We start from the raw sequence: 19,805 nt of genomic DNA on the forward strand, positions 1-19,805 counted from the left end.
GGAGTGTGTGGCATCTTTTTTCCCTGGAGAAGGATATGACAACCCACTCCAGTATTCTTGCCTAGAGAAATCCACAGACAGAGGAGCCTGGTGGGCTACAGTCCATGGGGTTGCAAGGAGTTGGACATGACTAAAGCGAATGAGTACACATGCATGTGACATTTATCTTACTAATGTGACATAGTTTTTTATATTTAAAGATTGTTATCCTAGTTTTTACTTCTTACATATATATATATATATATATATATATATTTGTTGTTGTTCAGTCGCTAAGTCATGGCCAACTCTTTGCAACCCCATGCACTGCAGCATGCCAGGCTCCTCTGTCCTTTACCAACTCCTGGAGTTTGCTCAGATTCATGTCCATTGAGTCAATGATGCCATCCAACTATCCCATCCTTTGCTGTCCACTTTTCCTGTTTCCTTCACTACTTCCCAGCTTGGGGTCTTTTCAAATAACTCGGCTGTTTGCATCAGGTGACCAAAGTATTGAAGCTTCAGCTTCAGCTTCAGCATCAGTCATTCCAATGAATATTTAGGGCTGATTTCCTTTAGAATTGACTGGTTTGATCTCCTTGCAGTCCAAGGGACTCTCAAGAGTCTTCTTCAGCACCACAGTTCGAAAACATCAATTCTTTGGCACTCAGCCTTCTTTGTGGTTCAACTGTCACATCTGTACATGATTATTGGAAAAACCATAGCTTTGACTATATGGACCTTTGTCAGGAAAGTGATGTGTGTTATCTTGAGAAAACTCTGTTAGCCTTTGCCCTGTTTCATTTTCACTCCAAGGCCAAACTTGCCTTTCACTCCAGGTATCTCTTGATTTTCTACTTTGGCATTCCAATCTCCTATGATGAAAAGGACATCTTTTTTTGGTATTAGTTCTAGAGGCTCTTGTAGGTCTTCATAGAACCAGTCAACTTCAGCTTCTTCAGCATCAATGGCTGGAGCATAGACTTGTATTACTGTGATGTTGTGTGGTTTGCCTTGGAAACGAACCAAGATCATTCTGTCGCTTTTGAGATGCACCCAAGTACTGTATTTTGGACTCCTTTTTGATTATGAAGAAATGACTACTCAATGACTACTCAAATGACTACTAAATTAATACTTTGTTACCAAGAAATCATTTATGTAATTTGAAAATGCAGCTACTATTAAGTTCAGTTCAGTTCAGTCGCTCAGTCGTGTCTCTTTTCAACCCCATGGACTGAAGCACGCCAGGCTTTCCTGTCCATCACCAACTCCCGGAGCTTACTCAGACTCACGTCCATAGAGTCGGTGATGCCATCCAACCATTTCATCCTCTGTCGTCGCCTTCTCCTCCCTCCTTCAATCTTTCAAGCATCAGGGTCTTTTCCAATGAGTCAGTTCTTTGCATCAGGTGGCCAAAGTATTGGAGTTTCAGCTTCAGCATCAGTCCTTCCAATGAATATTCAGGACTGGTAGGATGGACTGGTTGGGTCTCCCTGCAGTCCAAGGAACTCTCAAGAGTCTTCTCCAACACCACAGTTGAAAAGCATCAGTTCTTCAGCGCTCAATTTTCTTTAGAGTCCAACTCTCACATCCATACATGACTACTGGAAAAACCATAGCCTTGACTAGATGGACCTTTGTTGGCAAAGTAATGTATTTTAAGTTACATAGGGTGATATACATATTCCTGAGTCTCCATAAATGAAAACGCCAAGTCTCATTCAAATGGACTTATTTTACTTCAATGGTTTATAGTACTGTGATAACACAGAATAATAATTTCTATCCACTAATTTCTGTATAATGTACTGTTCATCTGCATTCCTGAAGATTTTCCATAGTTATTCTCTACATTACACTTAAGATTATGTCCTCCAAAAGCATATATTCAGTATTCATGCATTACATAGTGTTTATGTAATTCAACCTGTGAAGCAAAACAGAAATATGAAATGAAATTTTAAAGAAATAAAAGCAAGCCTTTCAGGAGCACATGCATGAACTTATTATTGCTATATACTAGCAAGACAGAAACACTCTGAGATGGGAATTTATTAGGCAAACCCAAACTCTATGTAACTGGGAAGCCACCCTCTCTAAACCGGCCCTAAAAAATCTGAATTCATCCACATTATGTGAGGAAAGTAGAGAAAAGGATATTAGAAGACACTCCTTATAAAGTATAAAAGTTGTAACCCTAATGGGCATATTTTAAAATAGGTGTATATTTGTTTTTGACACATTAGAGTAATACATTTTTATATAGTCAAATTTATCACTCTTTTCTGATAAAAATAATTGGATTAGAGCTTAGGATATCACTTATTGGCTTTTTGGTTAAGATCAACTGCAGAGCTTCATATGTTTCTCTCCACATTAATCTTACGAACATTCACCTATATTTTCTTCTACCTTTAGAATAATCACTGTCAGTTTCTACGGTTGTATTATTCAAGTCATTTGGATTATTTTAAAGTATGGTGTATAAGGTAAGGATATGATTTGATTTCGTTTTTTAAAGAAACAAAAATTCCACACCAATTTGTTGAGTAACCCATGCCCTCTCTATTTACATATTTCTTTTTTTATTTTTATTTTATTTTTTTAATTTACATATTTCTTAAAGCAGAATCTGGAAAAAGTGATATGTTGATCAAGTCAGATGTTACTTAAGTGTCAAGTGTCAGCCAGGTTTGGGGAAGAACTAGGAGTGTTGTGTGGGTCCTTCTTTGGGTAGTGCGAAGTCCAAATTCACTGCGGATGGTGACTGCAGCCATGAAAGTAGAAGACGCTTGCTCCCTGGAAGAAAAGCTATGACAAACCTAGACAGTGGATTAAAAAGCAGAGACATTACTTTGCCGACAAAGGTCCATCTGGTCAAAGTTACGGTTTTTCCAGTAGTCATATACAGATGTGAAAGTTGGACCATAAAGGAGGCTGAAAGCCAAAGAATTGATGCTTTCGAACTGTGGTATTGGAGAAGACTTTTGAAAGTCCCTTGGACTGGAAGGAGATCAAACCAATCAAACCTACAGGAAATCAGTCCTGAATATTCATTGGAAGGACTGATGCTGAAGCTGAAGCTCCAATACTTTGACCACCTGATGCAAAGAACTGACTCATTGGAAAAGACCCTGATGCTGGGAAAGATTGAAGGAGGGAGGAGAAGGGGATGACAGAGGATGAAATGGTTGGATGGCATCACTGACTCAATGCACATGAGTTTGTGCAAACTCCAGGAGATGGTGAAGGACAGGGAAGCATGGTGTGCTGCAGTCCATGGGGTAACAAAGAGTTGGACACGACTGAGCGACTGAACAACAGCAAAGTCTCTGAGACGTTGGCAAGTTGGTGTAAACCATTCCTCACAGCCCATTACTCTCCCTTTCTCTCCTCTCCTTGATACCTCTGTTCCTTGCCCTCTCTTTGCAGATAAATTCATGGTATAACATAAGTTGCATGGAAATAATCCTTTGAGTCTTCTGGGCCTCTCCCCAGCTCCCAATCCCAAACTAGTTGTCTGCAACCATCTCCCCTGCCTATTATTTATTCAGCTGGGAGGAAAATAAGGTAAATAAAACTGTTCTGAAGGGAAAATAGGGCCAAGGGTTAAATTCTAGGCAAAACCACAGAAGAATAAGAGATAATATCTAGGTACAAAAATAAAAATGATGGCTAAAAATTTAACGGGAGAAAAATGTGCAGTTAGGGTTAGTGATCTCTCTCCTAAAGTGTAAGTTTCCTTTTACACATATGTGATGTCTTACTTGAGTGGCCTCTGTGAAATATGTGTGGACATGCAGTCCTCTATTTTATAGATGACTTTCAAAGAAAGATGATTTACTCAAAGCTATTCACCTTTAGAATTCCTGGTCCCACATTCAAAAGCATGGCTTGATTTTTTTCTGACATCTTTAACCCCTCTGCTCGATTTTATTGGCATATATTTATCCGTACAATTAAAATCAGTTAAAATTATTTTGTAATGTCCCTTGAGAGAACGAAAAACTCTCTGGTATGTATCAGAACCAGGGCCTATGAAAGGCCATGTCTCTTAGAACTCCCTTTCGAAATTCTAACTTAGCCCTAGAGACCAGCTATGAAAGATTGATGAACTGGATTAGACTCCAGCATATCTTGGACAAGAGTCTTCCAGCAATTTTCAGGTATGCATGTCCAAAGAGAATCAGAGTTAGGAAGTTTTGGTTGGTAGGTCTTCCTTCCAAACTCTTATGGACAAAGCTCATTAGAGAAAATACTGTGAAATCTATAAAAGTCTCCTTATCACTGAGACTTTCTTAACCCACATATTGGGTCTCCTCAGGTTGGTTCTAGAATTACAAACTAAGAAAGATAACCTCCTTCTCCTTACACAAACTGGTAGTGTTTTTGCAGAAACGATAATGCTTGCTCCCGTCCTTTCTTAAGACCTGTTTGTGTACACACGGAATGAAGAATTCAGCATGTTCCTGCAATACGTTTCGTTAACAGAATCCAAAGGGTATTAACGTCCTTTTGCCGATCTCGCCGATTCAGGCCTCGCTGCTTTTCCAACCCTGTGCCCTCCGGGCCGCACAGAGCCGGCGCCTGCAGCGCCCGCGGCCGCGGCCCGCGCGGGCGATGCTTCGGGCGCCGGATCTTTGTGCGCCCCGCGCCGGGCTCCGCGCGCCCGCACGTACGTAGCTTTCACGTGCGTGTGGACTCGGGTGCCTGTGTGGGTCCGTAGGAATATGCTCGGATTAGGGAGAGGCGCGGAGCACAGGACGGCGGGAAGGTGGGTGTGGGCGTGTGGGCAGCCCGCCGGGAGGGAGCCCGCGCGGAGCCCCAGCCCGCGGCCAGCGGCGGCCACACAATAAAGCCCGAGGGCGGCGGCGGGCGGTGGGAGGCCGGCGGGCGGCCGCCCCGCTCAGCCCGCCGTGTGAGCGGCTCCGCGGCCCCGAGGACGCGAACTTTCCTGGCGGCGGCGCCGCAACTCCGCGCCCGGGCCCGGCCCGCCGCTCGGCGAGGAGACCTCGTAAGTGCGGCGGCGGGACCTCCGCGCCGCCTTGCCGGGTGCTCGCGAGTTTCTGTGGTGGAAGCTTGTAAACATGGCGCCCCTGAGGCGCGGGGTCCAGGCGGGCGGCGGGGGGAGGAGGCCGGGCCGGGGCGGGGAGGAGGGGAGGCCGGGGCGGGGAGCCGGGCCCGGAGACCGCAGCCCCCCCGCCCCGAGCCCCGCCGGCCCGGCCCGGAGGAGGCGGCGCGGACGGCGGGCCGGCGCGGAGGGGCAGGGCCTGGCGCGGCGGCGGCGAGCACCGGAGCATAATGGTGGGGACGCTCGGCCTCGGCGGGGGTGCGGGCGCGGGCGGGGCGCGGGCGGGTGTCCGAGGCGGGGGCTTTGTGAGGCCCAGCCCGGCCGCAGCCTTTCGGGCCGCGGGCGTGACCGCCGCTCGCCTCCGGCCCGCGGAGCTTTGTTCGCGCAGGGCCGGGCCTGCTGGGCCGCCCTTGGCCGGCGGGGGAGGCGGGCCCGCTGCCGGGGGAGGCCCCGCAGGAGCAGGGACGCGCGGGGCCTGCGCGGGCCGCGAAGCCGGGGAGTCGCGTGAGCGGCGCCCGCCAGGCCGGTCCTTTTTGCGCGGCCAGGCCCCTGGGCCACGGTCCGGGTTGGGGTCCGCCGGGACACGGCCCTGTGAGTGTCTGGGGTGGGTAGGGTGGGCTGGGGGCGTCCGCGGCGGCTGGGCAGGTTGGTCGGTCCGTAAGGGCCCAGGCGAGGCTCGGCCCCCCGGGTCCGGGAACCAGGCGGCAGCGAGGCCTCCGCCTCCTCCGCAGACCTCCCGGGCGCTGCACCGCCTGCGTGTCCGCCGTCGGTCCTGCCCGGCTTCAGGAGGGGAGCTGCTAGGCTGCGGCCCAGCGGGCTGGCCCGGGGCCCCAACTTCCGCGTGGACCGTACCCTCATGCGTTTCTGGCCCAGCGGTGCCCGGTGTTTGTACAGTGGGGGCGTGAGAGCCAGTGTCCATGGTCCTCGGTGTTACGGACCGTGTGGGCTGGCTGCCCGGTGTGTCCGTGGTGTGCGCCTGCTGTTACATACGTGGAAGCCTGCATGATACCTGGTGAGTGTTTGGTGCTCGGCGTGCACCTGGAGCTTGGTGTCACATGTGGTAGGGACATGCTACCCTGTGGAGTTACGGTGCCGGGTGACACACCAGGTGTGTGCATACCTGGTATGGGCATGTGATACCCGCGGTCACACACTGTGTGTTCATGGTGCTTCGTGTGCTCCTGTGGGGTGTGGGCCCAGTACAGGGTCCTGTTGAACTCAGAGCCGACACCCCGTTGAGGGATGGAAGAGATGCTTGGGTCAGACTTTGAGAGGCCCAGGCAGGGCCCTCTGAGATTTAGGTCCTGGGTCCTTTGGTCTGCTCACCCAGGTGTGCTGCATCCTACAGTAAGCAGAGTCCTGTGGAAGCAAGAGACTGGTTAAAAATAATTGTCTATTCGAAGGCAGAAAGTAAAACCTTTGTTTTCTTTTAGACAGAAATGTGGGAGTTGTAGCTTAGTGATTGTGGGCTGCATAAACTTTTCAGGTTTGGGGGTCATTGATTCTCATTAATGGTTTGAAGCTATCAGGGAAATCGTTTTAGCTATACTTTCAAAGTTTGAGTGCTTCTTTATAAGAGTCACCTGTGTGACTTTTCTGAATTCTAATTTGTACAAGCAGGAAATAAAATGTGAATTTTGTTCTAGCATGTTATTTTCCTTGTCTTTAGCATTGGTTACAGTCATTATTTTGATGGACTGTCCTTTATAGATGGCCAAGTTAGAAAATTAGAGGTCAGAAAATATGATTATGACAGACTCAATAAAATATTTTTCTTGCTTAACTCAATGCATGATTAACAGAGGATCTCTGTTTTTGTGGTACTTTTCCCACTTATATATTGTTTATATGAAAACAGAATTTCCCTTTTACGTTTTGTAATTGGGCAATTTATTTTTTCAGTTACCTGTTGCAAGGTACTTAAATAAACATACATGTAAATATTCCCAGCTTTACAAAGAAAAATCAATTAAAATGTTAAAATTATCTCCTTATTTCATATGCAGTATTCCTAGATTATCATTATGTTGATACTTTGAATGCTTGTCATGTTGCATGTTTCCATGAATTGCCCTGAATGTGTTCACACTTTAACCCTTTTGTAATTGTACCCGCTTTTCCTTTAAGGGTTGTTCAGATAGTGTGTAAGAAAGACCTTCATACCCTTTGGCATACCTAAATTGAGATACTAATTGAATGTAATTAAGAATTTTAGCATTCATAATAAAGTATGGAATGCTGTCTTCCTGTTGCCTAAAGCCCTAAACCTCTGGTGGCAGATTTTGTTTACCTACCTCTGTGATAAATCGCTTCAGTTGTGTCTGACTCTTTGGGACGCCATGGACTGTAGCCCTCCAGGCTTCTCTGTCCATGAGGATTCTCTAGGCAAGAACACTGTGGTGGGTTGCCATGCCCTTCTCCAACCACCTTTCAGTTGAAAAGCAAAGAGGCTGTGTCTGGAAAGGGGAAAATGTTAAGAGTCAGGCTTGAAAAAAGTTTCACTGTTTCAAAACCTTAACTTGGACTCAATAGTGAATTTTCTTTACAGGTTGATTAGATTTTGTGGTAATTGATTAGAGGTAGTATACCAGCAGAGTTTGAGGCCTGTGGCTTGGGTCTGAATCTCATATCTTTCATTTACTAGCAAAGTGACCTTGGACAAATTATTTAAATTTGCTTTGCCTGGTCTCAGTTTCCCCATCTGAAAGAGTTTAATTGCTAGCACTATTTCTTACCTGATGACTTTCAGTTACTTTCTTTCAGTGGCATTGTCAGAAGTTCAAAAAGTTTAATAAATCTGCTTTGGTACAGTGTGGTCTGTCCTCCTTTGGTCTTGAGTTTTGAAATGTTTTTGTATCCACAGGTTTGTTACATAACTGAGTACCATGATGAAAATAGGTATCATATATTGTATGTTTACTAAGTCTCAACCATTTCACAAAGTTCTTTATGTATACTATCCCACTTTTAAAAATCATACATATGATCATCTTAAAAGCATAGCAGTCTTCCTTTTAATTGTATAAGGTCTGACCTCCTTGTAGCACCTCCAAACCCCTCAACACATTTACATAGTCTCTCTCATAAGAAGTGAATGACGTAGTAGTGAATGAGAGTAGCAAATGAGAGAATATAATCCACGTAATGTAAAAGTTGGAGAAGGCAATGGCACCCCACTCCAGTACTCTTGCTTGGAAAATCCCATGGACGGAGGAGCCTGGTAGGCTGCAGTCCATGGAGTCGCTAAGAGTCAGACGCGACTGAAGGACTTCACTTTCACCTTTCACTTTCCTGCATTGGAGAAGGAAATGGCAACCCACTCCAGTGTTCTTGCCTGGAGAATCCCAGGGACGGGGGAGCCTGGTGGGCTGCCGTCTATGGGGTTGCACAGAGTTGGACACGACTGAAGTAACTTAGCAGCAGCAACATAAAAGTTTGAGAATCTCTATGATTAGAGTTGAAATGATAGAAATGAACATAATGGAAGGGAGATAAAATTCAAATCTAAATGCCCAGCAGTATGATGTAATAACTCACATGTAATATTTTAAACATATGTACTCCCTTAAGATTTTTTTATGTGCATGTGTGTGCCTGCTATTACTGTTTCCAGTTAGAAAATTCTTGAAAAGCTATTTATAGGCATACCTCATAGATACTGTGGGTTTTGCTCTAGACCACCACAGTGAAGCAGATACAATAAAACGTGAGTTTTTTGGTTTCCCAATATATATATTTAAAAGTTACATTGAGACTATACTGTAGTCTATTACGTGTACAATAGCATTATGTCTAAAAAAAACACATACCTTAATTTAAAAATATTGTTAAAAAAAATACTAGCCATTATCTGTGTTGTGTCTGAGCGACTTCACTTTCACTTTTCACTTTTCACTTTCATGCATTGGAGAAGGAAATGGCAACCCACTCCAGTGTTCTTGCCTGGAGAATCCCAGAGATGGGGAAGCCTGGTGGGCTGCCGTCTATGGGGTCGCACAGAGTCGGACACGACTGAAGCGACTTAGCAGCAGCAGCAGCAGCATCAAAGATCACTGATCACAGATCACACTAACAAATATAGTAATAATGAAAAAGCTTAAAGTGTTGCAATAATAACCAAACTGTGACAGAGAAACAGAATGAATGCTGTTGGAAAAATGGCACCAATAGACTTGTTCAATGCAGGATTGCCACGAACCTTCAATTTGTAAAAACAGTATTTGTAAGGGGCTACAAGGTAAAGTGCAATAAAACAAGGTATGCCTGTAGTTTGTATTGTGAAAATACTATACAATATTTGATGTTAAAGTTACTTACAAATGCAAATAAATAGTATTAAAAGTTAAATAAAATATTTATTTGGAAATTTAAATATTTATAGAGAGCAGTATGTATTTAGTAGGCAAATTTAGCAAATTGTTAGGCTTAGATACTCAACTCAATTTTACAAATCTAATTTATGTACAACTAGTAAATATTTAGACATTGAGCTAATCTTTCATTGTATTTTAGCAACATGCTTTCTATTCAGTCAATACATAAATGGCTAATATTTGCCTAACTATGTGAAATTAAAGAAACAGATAGAAATAACAATGGAATACTGTCAAAATAGGGTTTTTAAAGGATCATATGGACTCACGAGAGGAATATGTTGAGCAGATTACACTGTTCTTATACAGTAGTTGGAAAAATGTGTTTTGCTAAAAACTTATACACAGTATTTGCCTTTTTGTAAACTGAGGAACATTTAAGTCTAGTAAACTAATTTTAAATAACTGCTTTTATAAAGTTGTTTTGTAAGATCACATTAAAATATATTGACATTATTTATAATAAGTAGAATATGTTTTAATATCTTGTGTTCATTCGTTCATTCACATTGTTATTTATTGAGACTGCTTTATACTAGACACTTGGTAACGAATTACTGAAGCAAATGCAATAAGGTATAACCGAAGAAATTAAGTACAGGTGCTATAGAACCATATATGTGAGTTAAGGCATGTTGTATTTGAGCTGAAATTACTTTTGAGTTCTTAACACTGATTTCAGATTCATTCTGATTTTAACTTTGTGACTTTTATTAGCTACTTGATGATTTTTAAAGGCAACTTTATTATGGTTAGTAATTTTTTTATTCCTTTGTTATTATCTAAGCATTTAAATGAAAGGTAGACCCACTTAAAATCATTAATATCTTTTTGTAATTTGACCTCCTTGTATGCTAAGTAAACTTAAAATTTAAAGAAAGAGTACATCTTTCCTATCCGTTTACCATGTAAATGAAAGAAAGATACATACAAATATTTAGAAGTGTATTGAAGAGCTTGTTGTGCAGTGCTGTGCTTGGTTGCCCAGTCGTGTCTGATTCTTTGTGACCCCATAGACTGTAGCCCACCAAGCTCCTCTGTCAGTAGAATTTTCCAAGCGAGAATACTGGAGTGGGTAGCCATTCCCTTCACCAGAGGATCATCCTAACCCAGGGATTGAACCCAGGTCTCCCGCATTGCAGATGGATTCTTTACCATCTGAGTCACCAGGGACTAACTTTCTCACTGAAGTTTTCGTCTTGTGTTACACGGGGCAGTCATTGTCTCAAGGAATCTTCTATTGTTCCCATTGCTGGATAAGTTGACTTTGGCTTGAAATAGCTAATTTCTTATTTTTAACTCTTTATTTTATATCGGAATATAGCCAACTATCACTATTGTGATAGTTCAGGTGGACAGCAAAGGGACTCAGCTGTACATGTACAGGTGTCCTTTCTCTCCCAAGCTCCCCTCCCATCCGGGCTGCCACACTGGACAGTTCGCTGTTCTATACAGTAGGACCTTGTTGGCTATCCCTTTTAAATGTAGCAGTGTACGTGTCCATCCCAAACTCCCTATCTCTTCCTCCTATCCTTCCCCACTGGCAGCCATAAGTTTCTTCTCTAAGTCTGTGGATCTGTTTTATAAATAAGTTATTTGTATAATTTCTTTTTAGATTCTGCATATAAGTATGTCATATGGTATTTCTCCTTCTCTGTCTGACTCCACTCAGTATGACAAGCTCTAGGTCCATCCATGTTGATGCAAATGGCATTGTTTCATTCATTTTAATGGCTGAGTAACTTTGCATTGTATGTATGTACCACATTTCCTTTATCCAGTCCTTTGTCTGTGAACTTTTAGGTTGCTTCCATGTCTTGGCTGTCATAAACAGTGCTGCAGTGAACATTGGGATACATGTATCCTTTTGGACTTATGTTTTTCTCCAGATATATGACCAGGAATGGGATTGCAGGGTCATATGGAAGCTCTGTATTTAATTTTTAGGAAACCTTCATACTGTTCTCCATAGTCGCTATACCAGTTTATATTCCCGCCAACAGTGTAGGAGGATTCCCTTCTCTACACCCTTTCCAGCATTTATTGTTTGTGGATTTTTTGATGATAGCCATTTTGACGGCTGTTAAGCAATATCGCAGTGTAGTTTTGATTTGAAGCAATATCTCCGTGTAGTTTTGATTTGCATTTCCCCAATAACTAGCACTGTTGAACATCTTTTCATATGCCTCTTGGCCATCTGTATGTCTTCTTTGGGGAAATGTCTACTTAGGTTTTCTGCTCATTTTTTGATTGGGTTATTTGTTTTGATGGTGTTAAGCCTCATACGTGTTTGTGTTAGTTGCTCAGTCTGACTCTTGGCGACCCCATGGACTGTAGCCGCAAGGCTCCTCTGTCTATGGAATTCTCCAGGCAGGCATACTGGAGTGGATTGCCATTCTCTTCTCCAAGGGATCTTCCCAACCCAGGGATCTAACCCAGATCTCCTGCATTGCAGGCAGATTCTTTACCGTTTGAGCAACCAGGGAAGCCTCATGAGCTGTTTGTAAATTTTGCAGACTAATCCCTTGTCGGTCAGGTCGTTTGCAGATATCTCTCTCAGTCTACAGGTTGTCTTTTCTTTTTGTTTATTGTTTCCTTTAAAATAGATCATTTCTTGAAAGTTACTCCAAGTACGGAGGCTTCAGGATTCAGAAGGGGTTTATTGTCTAAAAATAAAATAATATGAAATGTGGTGAGGAGAGAACTGATGAACTGATTGGTAGCATGCCTAGGTTCAGATCATGTTGATGCTCATCAGTGGGGATATTACACAAGGTTTTCTTATGTTTAATAACTATAGGAAGATTTTTTAAAGAGCAGTACGCTTAATGAAGGCTAAACTATCTCAGCTTGAAAGTTATTATGAACACTATAGTTTTTTGTTTTTGTTTTTTGGTAGATTCTTGATTTATCTGCTTATTGATTGCTTTTCTGTTTCAAAACTGCATCTGAGAAATACTGTTAGAGAGATAAAGCTCTTAATTTTCAATTGAGTTTTGACATGAAGCCCTTCTCAAATTAATATGGAATATATCTACTTCAGCTGGCCAGTACTTGTAGGAACAAGTGAGATTAATTTATTTGGGCTTGCTATTGATATGTGTAAAAGTTTTTTGGGGCATTTTATTTACCATTAGCAATGTTATCTTTTTAAAAATTAATGAATTATTTATTTTTGGCTTCACTGGGCCTTTGTTGCTGCGTGTGAACTTTTCTCTAGTTGTGGAGAGGGGTACTCCCTAGTTGTGGTGTGTGGGTTCTCTCACGACATAAAGAACAGACTTGTGGATACAGTGTGGGGTGAGGAGGAAGGAGAGGGTGGGATGTAGGGAGAGAGTAACATGGAAACATACATTACCATATGTAAAATAGATAGCCAGTGGGAGTTTGCTGTATGATCCACTTCAGTTCAGTCGCTCAGCCGTGTTGGACTCTGCGACCCCGTGGACTGCTGCATGCCAGGCTTCCCTGTACTGACTCAGGGGACTAGGCAGGGCTCTCTGTAACAGCCTAGAAGGGTGGGATTGGGAGGGAGGCTCAAGAGGGAGGGGACATATGTATACCTGTGGATGATTCGTATTGATATTTGGCAGAAATCAACACAATACTGTAAAGCAATTATCCTTCAAGTAAAAATAAACAAATTTCAAAAATATTGCACTTAGTGTAATGTCAAAATACCTTATGTTTTTTAGTTTGAAATACATACATTCTTATTCTGCACATATAAGTAGGCTCCCGATTGTGATCAGTATTTGTATTAGATTGTTTTAGTTCAGAAACTTCCATTTGAGTAACTTGAAAGTTAAATTTTTATGATTATTGAAATAAAAAGTTGTAGTCTCAGTTATTTCCAAGTGAAATAAAAGCTGAACAGCTACCAATACAAAGTTAGACTTTGTCTTGATTCATTTGTGTATTTAAACAAATCCTAATGAAAAACATACTGTTGTAAACCTTAGTTGCTGTAGTGTTTGCATCTTTTAAATAAATTCTTTGGGATTTAGGGTGACACGTGGGAAGCTCCTGATAGTACACTGGTTCTCAAGCATGACTGAGCACCTGAATTTTTTTCTTCTTAACAAGAACATTAAGCCAGAATCTCTGGGGATGGTTCTGGGCTCTATTTTAAAGTTCCAGTTGGGTTTTTTTGTTTGTTTAACTTTTTAAATGCCACACTTTTATTTTTAAGTAGTCCAAGTATATATGCCTTCTTCTAGAAAGTTCTTTTTGTAATGACTTATAGAAAATGATGTACCCTGTGACGTTTAGCTGCCTGTCTCAGAAATTATTTTTCAGGAATCTTAATCTTGAAGTTTCCTACAGAGGATAATCTAAATGACCTGAAAAATAAATGTGTCCCAGAGGAAAACCAGTAGTCTCTTCAGGTTCCTCAGAAACACTCTGGCACTGTTGCTTTGCTGGTGATCAGGGGGCTGGATAGCAAAGGTGGGGTTGGTTAGTGTTTCCTAATGGTCCTGCGTTGTGTCTGGTTCATTGATGTCCAGGCTGCCACCCAATTCAGTGTCTCTGAGATTTCCTGTAGTTTGAGCAGCAGCCTAGTGTTCTGCAGGTTGCGGAGTAAGCTGGTGACATTGACAGGTATCAGAAGCACCTGGGCAGTTGGTGTGCCAGCCATGGTGAAGTTGTGCCTACAAGTGAGTTAGACCACCTGAGGAGGTTTTCCTGGCACTGCTGCTGAGCAGCCTCGGTATTCTTGGCTTTTGTCTGCATGTCAGGTGGTCCTTGATGTTCCTCCAGATTGAGAGTGTCGTTTCCACTTACAGAGTCGGAGCAGAGCAGGAGCAGCTTCATTGTCTTAATCGAGTCCCAGAGAAATCCAAGGGAAGAAGCCTGTGAGCAGTGAAATTCACTGCCACTCCAGTTACTGGTGACCGACACCTGCCTTCTCATGTTTTTGCACGTCTACCAGAGGGCTTCCTGAGGACCTGTGGAGTGTCTGATAATTCCCACGCGTTTCTCTTCTTTCCTCTCTAATGTAGACTCCATCAGTCTGCAGAAGTCAGGGCTTTTAGAGGAGGAGGAGTGACCTGGAGAAGCCTCCTTTGGCTTGGTTGCTGACTGTTGGTGTTGTCTTCAGCAAGTTCTGAACTGGTCATTTGCTCTTCCAGCTGGTTGGCATAGCTTCGTCTGCAGTTCATTTCCCACTGACATCAGTCCTCTCAGTTTTTTCTAATTATTTTAAAATATTTCAAGTCAGATTTTCTTAAATAAACATAATTTTCTCAGTTTTAGATGACCAGATAGAGTGAGGAATTATGGCGTTAGAATCCCATTTTAAATAGAATATTCCTATAAAATTGGACCTTGAAGAATAGAGTGGAAAATGTTAGATGAGTATACTATTACAAGTCTGTTTGCTTCTTACACATTATTAAATAGCATCTTTTATTCAGCATCTGTAATTATCCCTATATCTGCTGCCTTCTACTCCCAAATTTTTCTGGAGTTCTAGGCAAGTGGCTTGCTTTCGTCACTATTTTTCAGTTGCTAAGTCGTGCCTGACTCTTTGCAACCCCATGGACTGGAGCATACCAGCCCTCCCTGTCCCTCACTATCTCCTGAAATTTGCCCAAGTTCATGTCCATTGAGTTGGTGATGCTATTCAACCATCTCATCCTCTGCCACACCCTTCTCCTTTTGCCTTCAATCTTTCCCAGCATCAGGGTCTTTTGCAGTGAGTAGGCTCTTCGCATCAGGTGGCCAGAGTATTAGAACTTTAGCTTCAGCATCAGTCCTTCCAGTGAATATATAGGGTTGATTTTCATTAGGATTGACTGGTTTCCTCTCCTTGCAGTCCAAGGGACTCTCAAGAGTCTTCTCCAGCACCACAATTTGAAAGCATCGATTCTTCAGTGCTCAGCCTTCTTTATGGTCCAGTTCTCACTTCTATACATGACTACTGGAAAGACCTTAGCTTTGACTGTACTTCCCTATGTAAATTTGACCTTCCTTTGTTTGGCCAGAAACATACAATTCCTGTATTCATTGTGTGTCTTCACTTTTTGCGGAGTATATGTTCATCAAAGATGTTTGGTTTTTTTGTCCACTTTTGGGGGGAGGGGCAGAAAGGTCTTTTACTCAGCATCCTAACATCCATGATCTAAGGGTATCCTTCTTAAAGCAAATCACGGCTACTCGCCTAAGTTTAAAATCCTCTCAGTTACTGCCATTGAAATTACTTGGAAATCCACGCTGGTTATTCTGGACTTCGGATCCTGCATGGTTTGATCTTAGATCCTGCCTCTCTGCCTCTTTTCACACAGCACCTCTCTTTATGACATTCCAGCCACTGTCTTTTCTCCCCTTGAAATATACCAAGTCTTTCTCACTATGACCTTTAACTGGAAACTTTTACCTTTTGACTACATTTACCCATTTTTCTCCCACCTTCCCTGCCTTTGGCAACCATCAGTCTGTTCTCTATAGGTTTGGTTTTTAAAAAAAATATTTGGCTGCACCAGGTCTTAGTTACAGTGCACAGAATCTTCGATCTTTGTTTTGGCACCTGGGATCCTTTAGCTGTGGCATGCAGACTCCCAGCTGCACCATGTGGGACCTAGTTCCCTGACCATTGCCACCAGACCACCAGGAAGTCCCTATTGTGAATCAGTTGCAGTGAATGTGGTGGTACAGCTATCTTTTTGAGATAGAGTTTTCATTTTCTTCAGATAAATACCTAAAAGTGTAATTACTGGATCATATGGGAGTTCTGTTTTTCATTTTTTTCCTCCATTATATTTTATTACATGATATTGGATATAGTTCCCTGTGCTATACAGTAGGACCGTGTTGTTTATCTATTCTGTAGATAATAGTTTGCATCTGCTAATTCCGAACTCCCATCCATGCCTCCCTCCTTCCTCTCCACCTTGGCAACCATAATTCTGGTCTCTGTGTGTCTGTTTCTGTTTGGTAAATAAGTTCCTTTGTGTTATATTTTAGATTCCACATATATGTGATATCATATGGTATTTGTCTTTGTCTGATTTCATTTAGTATGATCTTCTCTGGGTCCTTCCACGTTCCGGCAAATGGCGTTATTTCATGCCTTTTTTATGGCTGAGTAATTTCCATTATGTATATGGACCACATCTTCTTTATTCATCTGTTGGTGGACACTTAGGTTGCTTTCATGTCTTGGCTACTGTAAATAGTGCTGCTCTATGAACATAGGGGTGCATGTATCTTTTTGAATTAGAGTTTTCTCCAAATAAATGCCCAAGAGTGCAATTGCTGATGGTAATTGTATTTTTAGTTTTCTGAGGAACCTCCCTACTGTTTTCCATAGTGGCTTCATCAATTTACATTCCCACCAACAGTGTAGGAGTGTTCCTTTGTCTTTACACATTCTCCAGCCTTTCAGAGACTCAGAACAGCCAACTCAGTATTGAAAGAGAGGAACAAAATCAGGGCCTGATACTACCCGACTTCAAGATTTATTATAAAGATATAGTACTTAAAACAGTGTGGTATTGGTGAAGTAACAGTCAGTTACATAGATTAGTGGAACAGAATAGAGAGTTAATTTTGGTTAAAGGCATAGGTTTGTGTTTAGGCTCATTTTTGTATGTGTGGATGTCCAGTTGTACAGCAACACTTGATGAACAGACGGCTTGATTGCATTGCGTTTGCTGCTTTGTCAGGAATGAGCTGACTCTGACACTTAACAGCTGGTAGGTCTGTTTCTGGGCTCTCTCTTCTGTTCTGTCTGTGTGACTTGGATAGGTAGATCTCAGAAATCTTGGTTTTAACTTCACATCTGTTTTCCTGAAATGTAGCATTGGTTAATTCTTTAATCTTGAATTTAATCATTTCTAGGAATTAAGTGACATCACTTTTAAAATTTCTGCTACCAGTCTCTACTATATTCTCCTGTTAGATAATAGTTATATTTGCTATTTATTTTAGTATTTGTAAATGTTAACTTTGTTATTATATATTTTCTGTATTTCTGAGTAAAGTATTCTTAACTTTACCTGCGTGTATTTTGAAAACATCTTACAAGTTGAGTTACATGTCAACTGTACCTGTTTGTATTCCATTGTTTGACTCAGGGATTGTAATATGCATCCATGATTTAATATACTTCCCCTTGAATTAATGTAATAAATACCACTTCACATAAAATGTGAGAATTTACAATGATATAACTGCTTACTACCTCTCCCCTCATGTGTATTATTCTTGTCATCTATATTGTGCTTCTACATATGTTGTAAATCTAATGATACCTAACAGTTATTTTTATGTTTGCTTTAAACAATCAGTTATCTTTTCAAGACTTAAGAAATTTTATATTTTCCCACATTTACCATTTTGTAGTGTTACTTAATCTAGAAGTAATGTCTCTCTGGATTCTCACAGCATATATTTTGGACCATTTATGTCGTATATGATATTATAATTAGTAGTGCCATGTATATGTCAAATTTCCTCTGCTAGTTTTAGGTCATTTTCTGTCAAGGACTAGAGTTTATACATTTAAAAATACTTCATTGTGTTTAGCACAATGCCTTACACAAAATAGGCAGCTATTTTTCTTTAAGTGTGTGAAAATGAAATTTTGTTCTTTTATCTGGGTTTTTGTATAATCTGACAAGTTGTATTATTGTGGTTCACCATTAGATGTCACTTTTACCAATAAATTCCTCATCATAATGTTACTGGGTTTGGAAACTTGACATACCTGTACTAGTGCACTTAAACTGAGAAGTTTCTGTATGTTTTAAAGTTTCAACTTTTTAGAAAAAGACACATTTGTAAATCATAATTAAAATTTAGAAAATCTTCTAGTTTCATATTTCAGTCTATACTGTACAACTAATTATCCTGAAGTTTTCTTGAAAACTTGAATGTTGGCGTTATTGTTTTGATTCTGAACTGATTTTGTAATTCTGAAAAGAACTGTCTTATTTCAGGAGCCTAGCTGGTCCTAGATTCACCAGAAGTGAGTCTCTGTTAAACTGTGGCAACTGCTGGCTCTCTTTGGGATTTTGGAGAAGTAGGGAGAACCGACTTAGCCGTGAAAAGACGTGTGGAGGCGGGGAAAGGGGTCTGCGAGGCTCTGCTGACTCCCCAGAGCACAGGGAAGCGCAAGGAAGCTCGGAGGAGGAGCATCCCTGCTGGTGAAGGATCAGGCCAGGGAGCGTGCAGCCATCCCCAGAGCTTTGCTTGTCTGTCTTATGCCTTTGGGCCTCGGCATCGTAACCTGTGTGCTTTAGGGCTCAGGCCTCTCGTTGCCCAGCAGGTCTGTGCCCGTGCCCAGTGGGGAGTTCGGACGTGTGGCCTCTTCATGTTGTACCATCGCTTAGCAGACATTCAGGCTGCAACTCTGTTTTTTCCCCCTAGTCTTGCCAGGATGTAGCCGGTGGCCTTTTGCCTCAGTCTGTTCAGAATATAGAAATCTGAGTAAATTAACAATGTTGATTGCTTATAACTTAAAGAATGGCTGGCACCTGAACCTTTCCGATAATGTGGGTCCTTTCATGTCATCACCGGTATACCAACTGCCAGCCTTTGACACCTCAGTCAGAAACAACTGTTCTGTACTTTCTGTTTGTGGTCTTATTTTTCTTTAAAGGAATGTTGTTTTCATCTATCAGTATGTCTATATTGAATAAAGATATTCACTCTTTGCAACCCCATGGACTGTAGCCCACCAGGTTCCTCTGTCCATGGAATTTTCCAGGCAAGAATACTGGGCTGGATTGGCATTTCCTTCTTCAGGGTATCTTCCCAATCCAGGGATCAAACCTGGGTTTCCTGCATTGCAGGCGGAGTCTTTACTGTCTAAGCCAGCACGGAAGCCTCTTTCATGATGAAGTACCTAATAATTTGGACATTTAGTTTCCATTTTGCATTGATCTGTCAAATTACACACAATGTAATATCAAAAAATGAAATTTTATGTAGTAATATTTTTGCTTTATAATAAGTTTTATATATGTATTTCTTTGGCGTATTGATGTAAGATGACTGCTCCTTCTTGGGCAGACCTTTTTGACTATTGGTCTTTTAGTGTCATTCTTTGTGAAGTAATGAAGTGAAAATTTTAATGGAGTAATTGGTGATGTGGATGGTAGAAAATAAAAAGTTGGCTGTACTATATAGTGAGGTGCTGACTGTTAACTCACTTATATTGATGATAATTGATTTGGTAATCTGTGCTTTTCCCTTATGTTTCCATATATTGCTACAGCTAAAGGAGTAAACAGGTCATGGCACGCTTAACAAAAAGACGGCAGGCGGACACAAAAGCTATCCAGCATCTTTGGGCAGCCATTGAGATTATACGAAATCAGAAGCAAATTGCCAACATTGACCGTATTACAAAGTAAGTCATTTTATACAGACAG

The 19,805-nt window shown here is 41.8% G+C and overlaps 1 protein-coding gene across 49 annotated transcripts in view; it reads left to right on the forward strand.

The window, feature by feature from the left end:
• The first annotated feature begins 4,473 nt into the window (after window positions 1-4,473).
• Window positions 4,474-19,805, forward strand: part of ZMYND11 (zinc finger MYND-type containing 11) — a 74,743-nt gene continuing 59,411 nt past the window's right edge. For 11 of the 49 annotated variants that reach the window (XM_086333546.1, XM_086333513.1, XM_086333535.1 and 8 more), the window contains exons 1-2: window positions 4,814-4,996; window positions 19,649-19,783. Coding sequence is in view for 34 of the 49 variants with exons in the window: in XM_086333513.1 (XP_086189639.1) it covers window positions 19,668-19,783 (116 nt within the window). In the remaining 15 variants the exon portion in view is untranslated. Of the gene's footprint in view, window positions 4,757-4,813; window positions 4,997-5,198; window positions 6,066-19,648; window positions 19,784-19,805 lie in introns of those variants that run through there. The other 38 variants (XM_086333552.1, XM_086333514.1, XM_086333553.1 and 35 more) reach the window with 22 other exon arrangements.

The sequence above is a fragment of the Bos grunniens genome, chromosome 13 (genome assembly GCF_055505025.1).
Source record: "Bos grunniens cultivar Pamir isolate PY7600 chromosome 13, Bosgru_T2T1.0, whole genome shotgun sequence".
Taxonomy (NCBI): Eukaryota; Metazoa; Chordata; class Mammalia; order Artiodactyla; family Bovidae; genus Bos; species Bos grunniens.